The sequence below is a fragment of the Terrapene carolina genome, unplaced genomic scaffold (assembly GCF_002925995.2).
Source record: "Terrapene carolina triunguis isolate 2854851 unplaced genomic scaffold, T_m_triunguis-2.0 Scaffold629, whole genome shotgun sequence".
NCBI classification, from domain to species: Eukaryota; Metazoa; Chordata; order Testudines; family Emydidae; genus Terrapene; species Terrapene triunguis.
In genome coordinates, this window is record NW_020664980.1 from 13,955,056 (window position 1) to 13,973,454 (window position 18,399).

The 18,399-nt window shown below is 51.8% G+C and overlaps 1 protein-coding gene across 1 annotated transcript in view; it reads left to right on the forward strand.

The window, feature by feature from the left end:
• The first annotated feature begins 397 nt into the window (after positions 1-397).
• Positions 398-18,399, forward strand: part of SYNPO (synaptopodin) — a 58,118-nt gene continuing 40,116 nt past the window's right edge. The window contains exons 1-3 of the mRNA XM_024217050.2: positions 398-506; positions 668-791; positions 15,325-16,261. Of these exons, the coding sequence (XP_024072818.1) occupies positions 15,778-16,261 (484 nt within the window). The 5' untranslated portion in view covers positions 398-506; positions 668-791; positions 15,325-15,777. The remainder of the gene's footprint in view (positions 507-667; positions 792-15,324; positions 16,262-18,399) is intronic.

Sequence of the window (18,399 nt, forward strand, 5' to 3'; positions counted from 1 at the left end):
GTCGTTTGACACGGCCTCTGGAGAGTCCAACAGGGCTTTTGAGACACAATGGGTGTAACAGGGAAACTTCCTTTCCTTTGGCACCAACACTGCATAGTCCCCCTGGTCCCACCACAGCTCCACTACTACCACCTGTCACGCTTTGCCTGCAGTCTTTGGGTTTGGCTCACTCTACAAGTGCCCCAATGGGACAACCAAACTCCAACCTCTCCCTGTAATTCAGCGGTCACTGTCTGTGACAGGGGCCCTTTTGCTTTGGAATTCTCCAGATCTCTTGCTCTTCGGGGGTGACGTCGCTGCTAAAAGTCATCAATCATTTGGCTCAGCGGGGAACAGCCGCAGAGAGCTCGGAAGAACTGTGTGCAGCACTGTCCAGGTGAAAGAGAAACCTTGAGGGCTTTGGAAGTTGCCCGTTTTTCCTTTTCTGTTTAGATTTTGCCAGCCTCCAGATCCCTGATGGAATGCTTTCCCGGAGAGCTGGATACGGGCTGCATTTATATTCCAGTGTAAGCGCTTTCATATAGGTGGCTAATGCCTTCAGTATGTCCGAAATATACCATATGCTGGAAACAAAAGGGGCTCTGTGCTATTAAAGTTTCCTTTCCCCCCTCCCTCCCCCCTCCCCTCTCCCCCCCTTTTCACCCTGCCCTCCTCCGTTCCTGCTCAGGCTGCCGAGGGAGACAGAGGAGACCCAGTTGCTCTGTGAGATGCAGGCTGAAGTGGCCGGGGAAGGAAGATTCTCAGCCTGGCAGTGCCCACCCTGCCTTGGGGCCCTCGCTCTCCAGAAGCAGGTAAGTGAGTAGGGTAGGGGCTGGAGAGATGGCGAATACACGAGGTTGGGGGTTGGCTCTGGATGAGCAGACAGCGGGTGAGGAAACCACATGGCGATCAGATGTTTGGTGTTTTCCTGCTGAAGAAGGAAAGTAGGACAGGGAGAAAGAGCGGAAGAAAGCCGGGCAGAGGGAAAGGGAAAGAGAAAGCACAGTGCGATATCCGAGTAATAATGATACTGCGGGAACTTCTTCTTCCATCTATAGAATAGCTCCCAGCTGGAGCTACTCCATGGAGTTCAGGTTGCAGACTGAGGCAAGGGCGGCATTCCCTCCTGCCCCTCAAAGTGCAACTGCCCGTTCCTCCCTGGCACAGCAGCTGGCTGTGAGTTGTAAACGCTGTCCGTGGAGCAGGACTGTCCTAGCTGGGCTGAGGGATGCTGGCCAGGTCTTGCTTTTGGTAGCGTTCATGTGCTCAAGGGCTTAGCTCTAAGGATGTGTAACTGCAAGGAGTTTCCTCCTACCTATTGCAGGGAAGGATGCGTGAGCCCCCTCCTGCCCCGAACAATATCCCTTTCATTACCCAGGGGCTGGGCAATAAGGGAGAGCGATATCAGATGGTCTAGGAGGAGCCAATCAATGTAGCTCTGGGCAGAAGGACTCTGGATTCCGCTGTCTGAGGCCACCGGAGAAATAAAACTGACCCTGTGTGCAGGCGGGAGAGGGTGAGCTGATCCCCTTCTCCCTACCGGCTCCCCTTTCTTTTTCCTGTGGGGTACATGGTCAATTCTGTGACTAGGCAGAAGGGGAGCCGGTAGAGAGGCCAAGCTGTCCTGTTGGGCACACTTATTGGTCTTTGTCACTGTAAAAAATGCTCCCAGCTGCCAGTCGCTCCAGATACGGACGCCCTCCCACCCAAGGAGGGAAGGGGTGAAGTAAATGCGGCCGATGGATTATCTGTGGCTCCTCTCCCCCTCCGCCAGATCCTGGATGTGTGAAGGGGTCGATATCTATCCCAACCGCGAAAGGCCCTTGCTCCCACTTCAGAATCCAGTAGAATATGTGAGCTGTCCCTGTGTGCAGCCAGGCTGCCAGGAGGCGTCATGTCTCTCTGGAGTGGTGGGGGGACGAAGGCAGAAGGCGAGGGAAGGAGGAACGGGAATGAGATGAAATGAGAGGATGAGAAATACCATGTGGTAGAATTGCTACTGCAACACGATGGGAGAGTCCTGTCCTCCTGTCACATCACTGGCCTATCACAGGCTGCCTTCAAGGGGAGATGGCTCCGCTCCTTGCGGATGCCACAGGAGAGATGGGCAAAGACCATTGGGCTACCCAGTCCCCCCCCCCCCCCCTTGCCAGTGCAGGGCTCTTCCCCGCACGGAGTTCGCCACTGCTTGGTCCAGTCTCGGTTTAAACGGCTGAAGCCGTGGGGCTCCCATCACTTCCCGGGGAGCAGAAATCCTCCTTTCTTCCTTCTCCGAATCCTGAGCTGCTTCCGCAGACACAGCACCCCTTGGCGTCAGTGGGATTGGCAGGTGCTCAGCGCACTTTCAGGATCTGGTCCAATGGGAGATTTTTCCTGAGTAAGAGCTTCAGGGCTTGGCCCTATAAAAATAACCATCTGGTTCTGTGTTGTAGGGACGGAGCATAGGATACAGAGGTAGGGCTGCCCCACTCCTCCTCCAAAAACACTTCCAAATGCAAGTGATGGAAGTGAACAGGTGAGGGATTGCATCTGCAGGTGTCACCCACATGCCCCCCTGTTGGCATTCAGCTCAGGACACCACTTCCCTGCTACTTCCATCCAGTCCACCTTCGGCAAGAAGCTGCGGAGTGGGAAATCTCAGATGGCCAGCAGAGGGCGCTGTATTGGGGCCCAACAGAGGAGCTGGTAAAGGTGTGGGAAACTCATCTAAAAAGCAAGGCGGGAAGCAGGAGCAGGGAGTGGGGGAGATGGGAAAGAAATAGGTATGCAGTGAAAGCAAGACTTAGACTGGGGGCGGGCAAGTGGGATGCAGAGTCTGATGAGGCTCCCTGGAGCTGGTGCAGGGGAGAAAGGCACCTCCGTAGGTGCAGATAAGCACAAAGAAAGTTTTGAGGCTCAGCCCTTGCTAATGCCCTTCTGGGACCACAGAACATCTAGTGGAGCTGGAGTACATAAGGGGTGTCATTCACAGAGCTGGTCCGCCAACAGAGTGTCCTGCACGGAAGGGGTTAAAGAGAGCAGGAAAGGAGGATGATAAAGAAAACAGAAAATCCAGGAGTGAACCGACAGCCTGGGGGCTGTTTGGACTGGCTTGACTATGCCCTCAGTGTGTTTCTTTCTACTGCACAGGCATTTTGCGAGAACTGGATCCAGACTGACACACATACACAAATATTCACACACCCCTTGCTACCGAGCTTTCAGATTCCAGACCCGACTGGACAGACAGTAAAACTGCCTTCTGCAGAGTTCTCTCCCTGTTACAAACATGTCCAGGCGTTTCTGGAACTTCCCTTTGAAGGTGAAAATATTTCATACCAGTCATTACCACCACAGCCCCCGCATCTGTCACCGAACGCAATGAATTGATTTGAAATCCCTCGCATTGGCTTTGAAATGCAATAGTATTAGATTAGATCTTGCTTTCAAAGCAGACCTGTCTCACAGGGAGACTGTGCTACCGTTAGTTGCACAGTCCAGCTACCACGGTGGGCGTGCTCGGGTTGTCGTGCTACCCCTCTGGCAGTGGAAATGTCTCACGGCTGCTCAGGATATGACTGTGCTGGGGAGAGCAGTGGGAAACCACCAGAGTCACTTATTACAATGACCAGGCCAGATCGCATCATCGCGTCTGTATTGCTCACAAAATGGGATATGTTCAAACTAGTTTCCCCGTTTCAAGGCTAGCGGAATGAAGCTGCCCAGAACAGTTAGTGCCTGAGATGGAACTGGGATGAAATGAAGCTTGACTGATTTCCCATACTGGAAAAAAATGTAATTTCCATTTCTCGAGATATGGTGGGACCATGCTGTAGTATCATCAGAGGGTTCACAGAGCAACCTCGCTATGGGCCAGATTCGGAGCTCAGGGACACGCTACAAATTCAGAGTAACTCCCTGTCTTCTCACTGAGGAACCAAGCCTGTCTGTGCACCTATCTAATCTCACCTCTCTAGTATCCCTTAGGCCCCAGGAAAGTCAATGGGCCAAATGCTGAGGTTTTTACTCACTCATTGTTTCCCAGCACAGTTCAATCCTTGAGGGGGCCATTTGGGGATTTAGTTGGGGATTGGTCCTGCTTTGAGCAGGGGGTTGGACTAGATGATCTCCTGAGGTCCCTTCCAACCCTCATATTCTATGAAACTCCCAGCAATTTCAAGAAGAGCTGGCAGAGCTCTGCTCCTGCCTCTCTGGGTTTGGGTCATTGACTTCAAAGGAAGTTTGCTTGAGTAAGGACTGAGGAAGTGACATCAATGAGAGATGAAGGGACTCAGAATCTTGCAGCAGCAGCAGGCCCTGGTTGATGGGTGACCCCTTGCTTGTCCAGGAAAGGGAGTGCTGGCCTCAAGGAGCAAGATACCCATGAAGCATCTCTCAAGGTGCCGTGGAAACACCTGGCTCTCGGTAATGGTTTGGCAGGATCGGGAGGAGGGTGTGCTCTCAGGGACCTGACAGCTGGTTATCTGCTCCACCAGGAGTGCAATTGTTCTGCGAGCATGTGCAGGTGCTTTGGAGACACCTGCTCCAGGGGCTCTTGTTTCGACTTCCCTTGGAACATGGCCCTGAGTGCTTCCATCCAGCCATGCAGGGTCAAAGTACCTGGCATGGATGAGGAAAACCAGTTGTCTTGCTAGAGCTTTACTGGGCCCCAATCTTGTCACAGGATAGAGGTCCAGGATAGGGAGAGGGCAAAGTGATGCCACAGCGAGGCGGTAAGGAGCCAGTGTGATGCAGGCTGCTCTCTAGGGAGGCTCAGGGTAGGAAGGGAAGGGAAGGCCAGGAGGTCCCTAACAAAGACAGCAACCTGTACCAGCTTCCATTGGAAGGCCAGGTTCTAGTTACACGTTTAAAGTGAGGCATAACGTTGTCCTCATGCAATTTTTTCTTGGTAAGATTCTAGGGCAATAGGCTAAACAGAGGCATTGGGCCTCCGAAGATCTAGATTCAACTCCTGTCTCTGCTGCTAAATGGGGATAGGAATCCTTTCTCCCTCCTTGACTATTTAGAGTGTAAGTTTTTCCGGGAAGGGACTGTCCCTTACCATGTGTCGGTACTGTGCCTAGCACAATGGGGCTCTGATCTCAGTTGGGGTCACCAGGAGCTGCTATAGTGCAAATAATACTGATCAAATAGAAAAAACTAGCTATTTTTGAAGCTTACCGTTTGATTTCAAGAGAGACAAGGTGGGGGAGGTAATATTGAGACAGTTTTCTACAGCGATTGGGTGGTGGGATTGTGACCTCATAAGGAACTGTCAATTACAGTGGGGTGAACAATGGATTTTTCGGTTTGTTGGCCATTTCAAAAAGTTTGGGGGGGGGGAGGGGAACTATTTCAGGTTGGATCAAAAGTGAAAATTTTTGGCAAATTGAAAAGTCGGAAAAAAACTTTCTGGTCAAACAAGACGTCTTTTTTGAACTCGAAAAGCAATGTTTCATTTTGGCAATTTTTAATGGTTTTGAATATTAAAAGAAAATTAATGGAAATTTCAACATGAAAAGTTGTTTTGAACCAAAAAAAATCAGAATGTTTCATTTCCAAAATATCAGCAAAACATTTTGATTTTTTTCAGAAGTTTTTTTCCCCCCTAAATGAACAATTCGACAAAATCAACATGAATTCATGTGACATTTCAGTGTCTGCATTTTGTGCCAAAAAATGTTTCAGGCGAAAAATTTTGCTCAGGTCTATTGCCAATCATCGCTTACGTAGTTTGCATACTGCAGTCTTGTTTAAGTCGGCTTTTCAAGTTATCTTGGTGTTTTGCATCGTTTACAGGTCATATTTCATATCGACCATGTTGCAGCTGTGAAATAGAGCACAGTGGTTATAATATGGCCAAAAGAGGGACTGATTTCCAGCTGCAGTGCGGCTTTTAACGACAGAGCAGAACCTTGCCAATTCGCACTGCTGATTGGGAAACCCGTTGCAAGTTGCTGAATATTGCCCGTTTTATTGGGAACATACGTTAAAAAAACAAAGTGGGATACCGCCTCACAAAACGCACTTTGCTCCTTTATTTGACACGTGGTTTGGCTTTTGTTATTTATGATTCTTCCTCAGATGCTAGCATACATTCAGATGTATATTTTATAAATGTCCTGAAGTCTTAGTAACGTCAGACCTCCGTACAGCATCTGCTAAATCTTTGCCGAGAAGGTTGAGTGTGTGGGTGAGCAAAGGGAGGGAGGAGGATCGGCTGTATATGGCATTTGCAAATGTCTGTACATACACAGCCTTGCAAAATCCTTCTCACTCAGGCTGAGTAATTTTTTTTTTTGGACAGGTGTGTAAAATATGAGGTTTTCTTTCTCGTAAATCATCCGGCTAAGGGCAGGTGCCTGGGCTGATACATTTTGCAAGGCTGTATGTTGCAAAACTCCCATTGCTCCCTCTGTATCAGATATATGTTGAGTCACAAAGTTCAGATCCTGAACAGAGTCCAAACTTCCGCATATTTCATTGGTGCCCAGATCCGGCCTTCTGCTTTGGCTCAAAATAGAGGTCGGCTCGAGTCACAGGATTTGGCTTCAGAGCTGAACTTCCCCAGTGTTTGGGAGTGGGGTACCCTGATTTGAGCCCATCTCAGTCATAAACACACACAATGTACCTATTATTGTTTTTATAACAGTAGGACGTGAGTTCTAGTCCCAGCTCTGCCGCTGACCTGCTGCGGGATCCAGGGCAAGTCACTTAGCTTCTTTGTGCCTTTGTTTCCACTCTGCCCCTTTGTCTGTCTTGTTTCCTTAGACTGGAAGCTCTCCAGGGCAGGGACTCTCTCGCTATGTGTCTGTACAGTGCCAGCACAATCTGGGTTGGGCTTTAGGAGTGAAATTCCCTCCTGGGCAGAAGACCAGCACACGGTGATGCGTGATTTAAACTCCACTTTAGTTCGGAGAGGCTAAGCGAGAGCACTCAGGGCGCAGCTCCACAAAAGTAAAAGCCCCGTGGCTGGCCCAGGTCAGCTGACTGGGGCTCCGGGGCTGAAAAATCGTTGTGTAGACGTTCGGGCTTGGCCTGGAGCCGGGCTCTGGGACCCTGCGAGGGTGGTGGGTTTGGGATGCTATTTCGTCAGAGTGGCCCATACGCATGTGAGGGCCCTCTGGGGCTCATGGGAGGAAGGATCCTTTGGTCACAAAATACAAACTAGCCGCCCTCTTCCCCCTGCAGGGCACAGCTGCACAAAGTGCCCAGGGAGAACACGAGGGCAGCTCTCGCACCAGGAGGGGAACCTGTGCATGGGGCACCCCCCACCCTCCCAGTGTCACTCCTACCCTCCCGCCCCCATCAGCCTTTTCTCAATCACCTCTAGGCCAAGTGCTCGGGTCAGCAGAGGGAGCTACCATGGGTCAGCCAGTGCCAGGAAGCCACTGGCTTCGTGCCCCTAGCTGAGCGCTCAGGAGACTCATGACCCCACAACCATCAGGGGCCAGCAGCGGCAATAGCCCCTGGGCTGCGGGGAGTAGCTGCAGTCAGGCTCCAAGAGGCCTTGGCGCTTCGTTGAGGATCCTCTTTCTCCTTTCACTCAACTAACTGCATCCCACGGGGTCCTGAGGCGGGGGAGGATCACGGCAAGCTGGGCCTGGGGTGGAGCCCACAGGCCTGGAAGCTCCTGCAGTGAAGCAGTGGGCGAAGGGGTTTAAACGGATACCCCTCCCACCCGCCACTATTCTCCCCTCCGCCCCAATTTTTGCAGCGTCTCCTCAGCTTCGTTCCGGCGCAAAGGTAATTGAAAAGACGGCAGCGCGGTGCCAACGAGACACCCGCCAAACAGCCCCGCTCCAGCCACTTGCTCTTCTCCTGATCCCCCACCCCCAACCCCCATGCTACCACGTCTCAGCTGGTGCAAGGCAGGGACAGGGGTTTTCCCAGGTGGTGGTGGTTTGCCCAGTGAGCACCGGCGCCCCCGCACCCTCAGGAAGGGGGAGGTCGCGGGGTCCCTGACTGCGAGGAGCGCGCTGAGGACAGGCGCTCTGGAATATTGTTTTTTCCATCCTGGTTTCCTCCAAGGTAGTAAATCAGCCACGGGAGACTCTTGTTGTTTTTCATATTGCATCAAACACTGCAGAGGGCAGAGCGCTGACATCAGGATTTCAGGCAGGCTTCCAAGGCCAGCCGGGCCCTGGCCCTGCCCCTTCACTGGGGCTACAGCAAGCCAGGGAGAAAGAATAAAATCGCCACAGGCCAGGCAGGTCCCACAGCCTCTGCCTGAGGGCAGGTAAGAATCCCCCTGTCCCATGCTGGAACGGAGTATCCTAGAGACACCCTTTCCCCATCCCACACTGCCAGGGGCTTTCCTAGAGATGCCCCCAGGCATGTCCCATGCTGGGATGGGCTGTCCCAGACACCATCCCCCTGTCCCATGCCGGCAGGGGCTTTCCTACAGACACCCCCGTCCCCTGCTGGGAGAGGGCTGTCCCAGAGACGACATCCTACAGGGAGGGAACTGGCCAGTCTCCCACTAGGGAGGGAGCTGTCTCAGTATCCCCTGACTGGGAATGTCTTGTCTCCCCTGCTGAGGGCCTTTAGCTAGTCCCCTCGGCCCCACGCTCTCAGTGGATCACAGCCGGCCCATTCTCATTGTGGGCTAGGAGGCATTAGGGGGACAAGGAGAACGCCAAGGACAGGGCAGGTTTATCCCGAGGAGGAAGGTTTGGCCGGCTGTCCAGCACACACTATTTGCAATGCCCCACCACAGCCAGCAGCATTTCAACCCGTCTTGGCCGGGTCCCCGGGAACACAGGGAGAGGTGGGCATCCGATCTGAGCTCGCAACAGATGGAGGGCGCCTGGGCACAGGGGTGCACTGTCAGCGCTGGCTCCCCCCCAAGCTGCACTCAGTTACAGCTATACCCGGAATGGCATCTGGGGAGATCAGCTGGTCCGCTTAAAGGAACACTGTCCCCATTTCTGGGCCAGCATTGCCCCCTTCTAGCTCCTAGTGAGGTAATGCACTTTCCTTTGGTCTAGCCAGCTGTTCAGCTCCGGGGCTGCCTTTGCCTTCCCAGGAGGTTCTTGCTCATTTTCTAGCTGGCCTGTGCGGACTGTGGCCAGAGGAAATCAACGACTTGGCCAAAGGCACAGAATGCGCCAGTGACCCAGCTGGAATTAGAATCTAAGACCCTCTGGTTTGCCAGGATCTTTTGCTTGAGCCATTGCCTCACCCATGGTTCGTTGGTGTATCCGACCTGGGACTCGCCCCAGGGAGGTGCGGGGAGGAGAGGAAGCAACCTGGCCACTTTGCTCTTCTCTCCTTTTGCTGACAGCCTTTCGTGGAACCCAGTAACAAAGTCTCCTGTTTGCATCAAACAGGCCCCGCAGCCCTTGCGCCGGGAGTCCTGCCGGGACGCCCCCTCTCATTGACGGCTCCCGCTTGGCATGTCGGTTCCATTGTGGAGCGGCCGGTCTTCACCCCAATGTAAGTGGGTGTGGGAGGGAGCAATTCTCTCGCCCTGAACTCCAGCCTGGACTGGCCTCCGAGATTCCCACAGCTTGGGATTTGTGAGCGAGAGAGGTGCTCCGACCGGACTATTGGAGTTCCACAGCACGGGGCGCGCTGCTGCTGGCGCAGACGGAAGGGTGAGGATTCCCGCATTGATAGCTGCTGGGCTATTTTAGAAAGGGAGGGTCTGACCTTGTGATTCGAGCTGGGGACTTGGAGCCTGGGCTCCTGGGTCCCTTCCACTGGCTTGCAGCATGACCTTGGGCGAGTAACTTAATACCACTTTGTTCTTGTACAGCACCTTCCCTGTGAGGATCTCAGCGTGGTATCCTAGCGGGACTGAATCCGGTTGCACAAGGCCCTGCTGAGGATGACAGGGCGGTATCATTCTCCTTGTTTTACAGGTGCAGAAAATGAGGCACAGAAAGTAGACTTAATAGGAAGGCAGAACGGGGACCCAGATGCCTGGCTCTGGGGTCTAGGCCTTACCCTTCTGTTCTCTCTCTGCACTTCATCTGACACATTTGCAATACAAAAAGGACAATAGTCCCAACTTCCCTGCGACCTAGTAATGCTTCTCGTTTGCAAAGAGGTTGGAGATCCTTGGATGAAAGGTGCTAAATCCAATAGGCTCCAGCAGATGGACGGTGCATCCCTGTAGCTGGTTTATGGGACCCAGCCTGCGGAGGGCCACAAGCGGGGAAGATGCGCCCCTTAGCTGCTGGACATAATGGCGGGCTCTTTTAGGAGCAATATAGGCACTGGACCCTGTCTTGACCCGGATAATCTCACGCCCAGTGTGAGAGCCAGACCCCTCACGGCCTTGTTCATCACCAGCCAACCATTCCAGTCTCCCCAAAATCAACCTCTCCTGGCCCCTGGCGCAGCTGCTGTTTGGAACTTGGGGAGCAAAGGAAATCAAGGCAGCATGGCTCCACTTTGCAACCAGGAGAGGGAGGAGGGACACAGGAGGTATTGTGGAGGCACAGAGTTAATGCAGAGGTGGGTGCCCTGAGTTCTGAGGGCTCTTGGGGGACCTGCCAGCCCTACAAGCTGGCAGCCAAACTCAGCTGCTCCTGACGGACCAAGGGGTAGGCAATTCTGGCAGTGCCAACATACGTCCGCCAATTCCTGTGCCCTCTGCAGGAGGGACTTGCTGTGGGGGCTATCCAGCCCTGAACACTTCATGCCATCCCTGTCATCTACTGGCCGTTCCAGGGGTGTCACGAGAGCGAGACTGATGACACTCACCAAGCGCTTTGCAGATGTGCCCCTTAGCTCCTGGATACATCCTGGGCACTTTTAGGAGCAATGTATGGACCCCTCGAAGCCTTGTCCATCACCAGCCAGCCACTCCAGCCTCCCCCAAAACATCCTGACTCATGAACATGGCCCACGCCAGCCTCCCTCCTGGAAGGTTGGAGGGCCCCGTGAGGCTGGGGGTGGCTTGGGCACGTCGAGCTGTGCTGGCAACAGATGGGGCTGTCATACGGGAGGCTCTCGTCAGGCCCCTCTCGCCGGGATTGGCAGCACGAACGCCGCCAGCGCCTGCCAAAAATGTTTGTGTAGGAGGCGGAACGTTCACTTGAGTTTTCCCTTTTGCGGGGGTGGCCGGAGGGGGTGGGTGGGGGGCGGAGTTTGCTCAGGGTCCGATGCAGTGGAGTCGGAAGAGAAATAGACCATGGAGAGGAAGATTGTTTCCCCGCCCCCTTGGCACAAGTTTAAAACTTGAACTTTTCTTACCGAAGCCAAAGTCTGTTCTCCTAGGGCCCCGCTCCGGCCAAGTGCTGACTAGATGTGGAGGGTGCTCGGTGCCTCTTCACCCCATCTCAAAAAAGATATATTGGAATTGAAAAAGGTTCCGAAAAGGGCAACAAAAATGATTAGGGGTATAGAACGGTTCTATATGAGGAGAGATTAATAAGACTGGGACTTTTCAGCTTGGAAAAGAGGCGACTAAGGGGGGATATGATAGAGGTCTATAAAATCATGAATGGTATAGAGAAAGTAAATAAGGAAGTCTTATTACTCCTTCTCATAATACAAGAACAAGGGGCCACCAAATGAAATTAATAGGTAGCAGGTTTAAAACAAATAAAAGGAAGTACTACTTCACACAACGCACTGTCAACCTGTGGAACTCTTTGCCAGAGGATGTTGTGAAGGCCAAGACTATAACAGGGTTCAAAAAAGAGCTAGGTAAGTTCATGGAGGATAAGTCCATCAATGTCTGTTAGCCAGGATGGGCAGGGATGGTGTCCCTAGCCTCTGTTTGCCAGAAGCTGGGAATGGGCGACAGGGGATGGATCACTTGGTGATTATCTGTTCTGTTCATTCCCTCTGGGGCACCTGGCATTGACCACGGTCGGAAGACAGGAGACTGGCCTAGATGGACCTTTGGTCTGACCCAGTATGGCCGTTCTTATCTTATGATGTAGATGGAATTTCCAGCCTGCAGTTAAGGGAAATTTGCTATGTAAACCTATAGTTACAATCCAGGTATGAAAAACCCTATTCTCTGGCAGCTCAGCCCAGCCCCAAATTGGATCTGGACCATTACAGTTTAATTAGTTGTGTTCCTTGGATAAGTCACTGACCTGCATTTAAATATCTGAGAGGGCCATTGACTGACACAGAAGCTGAAAACGAACACTAGCCCCTTGTCTCAGCTAGGGTGACCAGATATCCCGATTTTATAGGGACAGTTCCGATATTTGGGGCTTTTTCTTATATAGGCACCTATTAACCATCCTCCCGCCCCCGTCCTGATTTTTCACACTTGCTATCTGGTCATCCCTAGTCTCAGGTTCCTTGTAAATGCCACTGAACGGCAAATGAACTAGGGGATTTGCCCCCCTGGATCCCTGCTTTGCTCAGTTCCTCCTCCTGCTCCGCCTAGCGGGTTCTGCCCCATACTGGGCTTCGTATAGCGAGGGCCCAGCGAATTCTATGTGTAGCACGGGCAACAGCAGCCGTTCTCCAGGAAGGTTGTGGCCCATTTGTATTCATCCGCTCCACGCAGATGTGCCCGTCAGTCAATGCGTGGCAGCACAGTCTGTTTCAGATGGGCGCAGCGGCTCGTCCTTGAAGGAGTGAAGTGATGCTGGAGCCTCCCTTGGTTTTGAGCAGTGAGAGGAGTTTTTGGAGAGTGAGAGGAGCAGAAAGAGCCTCCTCTGCTCATGGACAAGTCAAGTTAAATATTCTTTTCCTAGTCAGGTTACCAATTCAGGCTAGCTTCTGCTGGCATTACCCATGTTGAGAGGCTCCTGGCTGCTTCAGTAGCCCGGCTGAAATCAGCGGAGCAACTCACCGTAAGGTACTACTCATAATCAGTAATGACATCGGAACCTGCCCCTACATGAAGAGTATTTGCTGGGGAACAGGCATAACTGGGCACAATTTTGTGGTGAATGTTTGCATGTGGAAAATGGCCACAATTTCATTTCAGGCCATTTTCCACCCACCAGAGTTTTTGTTCCTTATGAAACACCTCTGGTGAAACAAGAGGTTTCGTTTGGAAATGTTGCGGAAATTTACATTTCCGTGTACAAATTGGGCTCAGCCCAAAGGGAAAATTGAAATGTGAAGGCATGAAGTATGCTGAAGTCTCTGCTCAGAAATGGGACGCACCTTTGAATGAAGGTTTTCAGACTGATACGGGTTCTCATGGAAGCTTGTGGGGGGGGGGGAAAGGGATTGAATGAGAGGGCATAGATTATTCATGTGCTTCATGCCGGCATATTGCCATGATGACTAGTCCATTAATGAAACCTTCTAGTGAGGGAGGAAAGAGATTCTGAAAGGGAACCCTCTGTGGATAGTTGTCATACAACCAACTGAGCAGTTGAGTCAAGGATGGTTTGGTTAGCTTAGGCAACTTTCTCTTTGCCCACATTTCAGCTAAACCAGAGGCATAGAGCCTTCTTCAGATGACAAGAGGCAGGTCCAGGTGGCTCAAGAGACATCAGGTGGCTTGCAGCATGTCCCAGTTAAGCTATAAATGACCTCCAGCATATAATGGACATAGGGATAGATACTTAGATTGTAAGGTCTTTGGGGCAGGGGCCGTCTCTTGGTTCTGGGTGTGTACCGTACGGGTCTGAGGACCTACCATAATCACAATTAGGCAGAGGTCTCTGAATGGCAGTGCACTAAGGAATGACACTTAAGTACCACGGGGCTGTGATATAAGCACAGGGCTTTTGGATTTTACGTAATTAAACAGATCAAAAGGGATTCCCTCCAGGGGCATTACCCCTGATTTGGACTCTGCTGTTACACACATGATAGCCCATACCCTGCCCCACACATGCTGTTACCCTTCTCCTTTAACAGACACACTGTGCTAGTGTGCACCCTGTTCTGCACCCATGCTAATGCTCAGTGCAAGGAGAGGGAAGCAACTATGACCCTGTCCATGCTTGCCCTGAAACCATGTTAGTCAATCCATATTGCAACACAGCCTGGCTTAGCCGGGTGCTGCCAAAAGGAGTCAATGGGAGTTTTGTCATTAGCTAGTCGGAGTGGGCTTGAGTGCACCGTTGCTGTTCCTGGTCTGGCGTGACCAGACATCAGCCAAGTTAGACGCTATTTCACCAAACCATGCAAACAGCCTGAAGGGCCGCTTCAAAGGAGCCTTCCCACCACAGCGAGACTGAGCCTCAAATCACCGCCACCCCCTTCCACACCAGCCCCCACCTGAAACAAACAGTCGGACCAAACTGTAACCCAGACAGAGTGGAAACCTGAACAAGGAGCAATGCTACAGACTCTATGAAGCCCACTAGGGTCTTTGCTATTGCTATGGGCACCCAGACACGACACTGAGAGGTGGCAGAAAAAACTCCTTAGACAGATAACATGGCTCATCTCTCTCTGCTCTAGCCAGGAATCCCGGGTTGACACTGGGTTAGAAAGAACTCCCCCAACTCTTGCTATTATGGATTCAGTAACATGGCCAGAGGGCCTAGACCAGTTCGAAATATTATCACGTCCTAGCTGGTGCCCTCACTGGATGGATTTTGTATGGTACAGACAGAAATCTCCTCTCCCCCGTCCCATGCTGGGTGGACCCCATATGGTACGGACAGGAATAGAGGTTCTTCCCCTGCTTCCAGCCAGGCCCAATGCAGAGCCCAGGTCAGCCTTCCCTCTTTGCCCCGTGAATTCCTTTCTGTTCTACTCCCCTTGAGGCAGTTAGCCTGGGGATGTAACTGGACAGGGAGAAGCAGTAATGCTGCCATCACAGAATGTGTGGAATTTATCACTGGTCATGCGTCATCAGTAGAACCTGATTCAGGGCTTTGTCATCTCATCCTCAAAAAACCCACAAGGGATGAATGTGATGAATAAGTTAACTAATACAGGCCCTGGCAGAGGAGTGGAATTAACCCTTTCCTCGCATGGCAGTGGGAAATCCAGGCACCCAGCAACCCTGCAGTTAAGTAACTAATAAATTAATCAGGTCTTTCTCTTCTCTTCTCTCCCCTACAGAATGCAACTTTCTTGTCTCCTTGTTCCCCCAGGGCACTTTGAGTTCCAGCACATCACCACAGCCCTTCTCCTTTTCTCACATCACATGGGCCAGGTCACTCCTCAAAGATATGATCGTGGAGGTTTCCCGATGGGCCACGTGGCCTTTGCTGCCTGGGAGCTGGGAAGGTGATGGGGGGGGGATTCCGTGAGGGGATCCTGGCAGAGACTGCCTCTCCCAGGCCCCCCTCTTATGTTATTTTAATAGGAGGGGATCATCTGGATTATTATTATTTTCTTTTCTACACAATTCTCCCTAGATGAAGTGTGCAGTGTTAGGAGCACAGGAATCGCCGCACTGGTTCAGACCAGAGCAGGCCCATATTTGCCGATATGCTCACATCTGTCATGCTTTCCGTTTTGTTCGCTCAGGTTCCTGGTCTTTGAAACTGCCTCATCTGCCTGATGCACCTTTGGAAAAGGAAAATCCCCAGAAAAGGCTCCTCCTGATGTTTCCTCAGTCCAGTCTTCCACTCTCCCCCGCTAGGAGATCTGGGGACTGCAGCAAAAAACAAAGAAGATTCAAATGGTCTTTGGGGACTCTGACTTCACAGCTAAAAACATGTGGTTCCTCTTTGGAAAAAGAAACCACACCTGCTCGCAGTAACACCCATATCCCAATGTACGGGAAAACTCTCAGGTTAGGGTGAAGATCAGCTCCCACAAGGAACCCAGACATTCTCCCCTGCAACAGTGGATTATTCTATGGGATTATCCCATACAGGAGAGAGTCCCCAGAGTATGGACAATAGGCTGAGCCTTAAGACTCTTGAAAGGCCATAAAGCATTGAACCCTGCCCAAAGAGACTGCAGAAAGAGAGTACAATGCTTAAGGCAACGTTACTGCAGCCTTGTCTCCAATCTCAGCCTCGCTGTGCCGGGTCCAGTGAAAGGTGCCAGCATTCTTATGGCTTTGAGACTCTACAGGTGGACCCAGAAGTGGGCTATGGCTGTTTGGTTCTGCAGCAGGAGAAAGAGATGGAAGGCAACCAAAGGTGCCAGCCAACTGCAGCCATTTGCCCTTTTAACCCGAAGGAGCAGGAGGAAAAGAATGAATTGCCAGGAGGAAAACTGAGAGAGCATCTCCAGCAGGAGAGCAGGAATACCAATGGAGACATGCTGGGGCCCAAATTCCACAGCTATGGCTTGGCATCTGCTGGTGGGTACCCAGCTACAAGAGACTCCCCCCAGTGTGCCCCAGAGCTGCTTCATTCTGGGGCTAGCACCGGAGCTGACCCCAGCGAAGAATGGAAAGTGGTGAAGGTTAAACGAGTCCTCATTTACCCTGCTGGCCAGCCGCGGAAAGCAAGTAAGCAAAGCGCCTTCTTCCCCCTTCCCCACACGGCTCTGTCACACCCCCTCTGCAAGGCTATGTGTCACCCAGGCTAAGTGTAATAATTGGGGGCCTAACATGTTATCCACCATAAGTACATAAGAATGGCCCTACTGGGTCAGACCAAAGGTCCATCTAGCCCAGTATCCTGTCTTCTGACAGTGGCCAATGCCAGGTGCCCCAGGGGGAATGAACAGAACAGGGAATCATCAAGTGATCCATCGCCTGTCACCCATTCCCAGCTTCTGGCAAACAGAGGCTAGGGACACCATTCCTGCCCACAGGGCTGACGAGAGGGGGGTGGAGCCGGTACAAATTACTGGGGCCCGGCTTCCTCCCCCCTCTTGTCGGCCCTGTTTAGCTGGTCCGCCCTTGCTGGGGAGCCCGAAAAAAAATTTTCACCGGGGCCTGAACCTGCTCTCGGCGGCCCTGCCTGCCCATCCTGGCTAATAGCCATTGATGGACCTATCCTCCATGAACTTATCTAGTTCTTTTTTGAACCCTGTTATGGTCTTGGCCTTCACAACATCCTCTGGCAAGGAGTTCTACAGGTTGACTGTGTGTTGTGTGAAGAAATACTTCCTTTTATTTGTTTTAAACCTGCTGCCTATTAATTTAATTTGGTGACCCCCTAGTTCTTGTGTTATGAGAAGTAGTAAACAACACTTCCTTATCTACTTTCTCTACACCAGTCATGATTTTATAGACCACAATCATATCTCCCCTTAGCCAAGTAGAGTGATTTCCACAGCTCCTCCTGGGACAATCCTCTGGCCGGCCTGCCCATTCAGACACAGGAAAACACCCAACCGCCCTAATTGTCTCCCTAGGGGAAAGCCCAGTGACATCCTAAGGGGCGTGGATGCCTGGAGCTTGGTCATTACCGCACAGTTTCAACAGATGGAAATCCCGAATCTTTCCAAGTGCAGTGTGTGTGTGGGGTGCGTATGGGGGGAGAGATGTGATTTACAGGAAGCAGCCATCTCATGTTCCCTGATTAAAGGCCCGGTTGATTGATAGAGCTGCTGGAGCTTCTCGGTTCCTTTTCTGTCCAAGTGTGTGTGAATTCAGTGCCAGGTGCTGGGTTACCCTCGCCGGACACTGCAACCTTCCCCTTAGCCACAGAACAGACACGCCCCCCCACCCCCACCCCCCAGTCCTTTGTGGAAGGAAGGATGCCTCATTCTCCATGGCCTAGTGAGTCTGTGGGTCCTTCGCTGAGGCTGCCAGGAAGGATGCTGGCTCTGGTCAACTCCGGTGGCTTTTTCTGGGATGTGGACACCTGTCTGCTTGTAGCGGGTGTGGTACGTCCAATTCATTTCATCCCAGCTCCTGATCAGCCATCAGAGGATAACTTGTGGTCACTACCCATCCTGGGCTCTGTTAGAACTGGTGACCTACAAGCAAATGGCTCGGTCCCCCATGACTTGCCCTTTGGCTAGCCACTCCCGTATATTTCAAGGTCTCATTTAAAAATTAGGTGCTTTATTTTAATCTCCTCAATTCCTTCACTTCCATCTGCACCCGTTCAATTAGGATCACCTTTGCGGGGCTGTAACTGTCTCACTTTTCTGGCTCTAACCACCCTTTGAACCATCCTTTCAAAATGCAGCCGCTTGCAAAGCCACCCTCTGTCAGTAACACCCCCACCCTTGTATTCTAGCTGTAACCTCACTTAGAAGCCTGTGGTAACCCCTCTTACAGTATTAGCATCACCCTTCTGGGATTACAGACCCGGGAACTGTTATTTTAACACATTTCCCATCATTCTTGATATTTTGTTCCTGATCGGTTATTATCTCAATTGCCAAATATTGCAAAAGCAGATGTGTCAATTGCACCCTGATTTGCAAGTACCCCCCCCCCAGTTTATTTTATCTGTCCATATAGGCTAGGATTTTCAAGGGACTCGTGATTAGGGGGAGCTCTGGGTTTGGGTTCCTGACTTGAGATGCCTGATCGTCAGAAAGTGCAGAACCTGCCTTCTTAAAATCAAGCTCCTTTGAGGGACCTCAAGATGAGCAACCTCAAAAATGGAGGCATCGCAAATCACTAGCTGCTTCTGAAAACCTTGGCCATGCTATCTGTATGCGTGCGCCATTAGCTAATCTTTT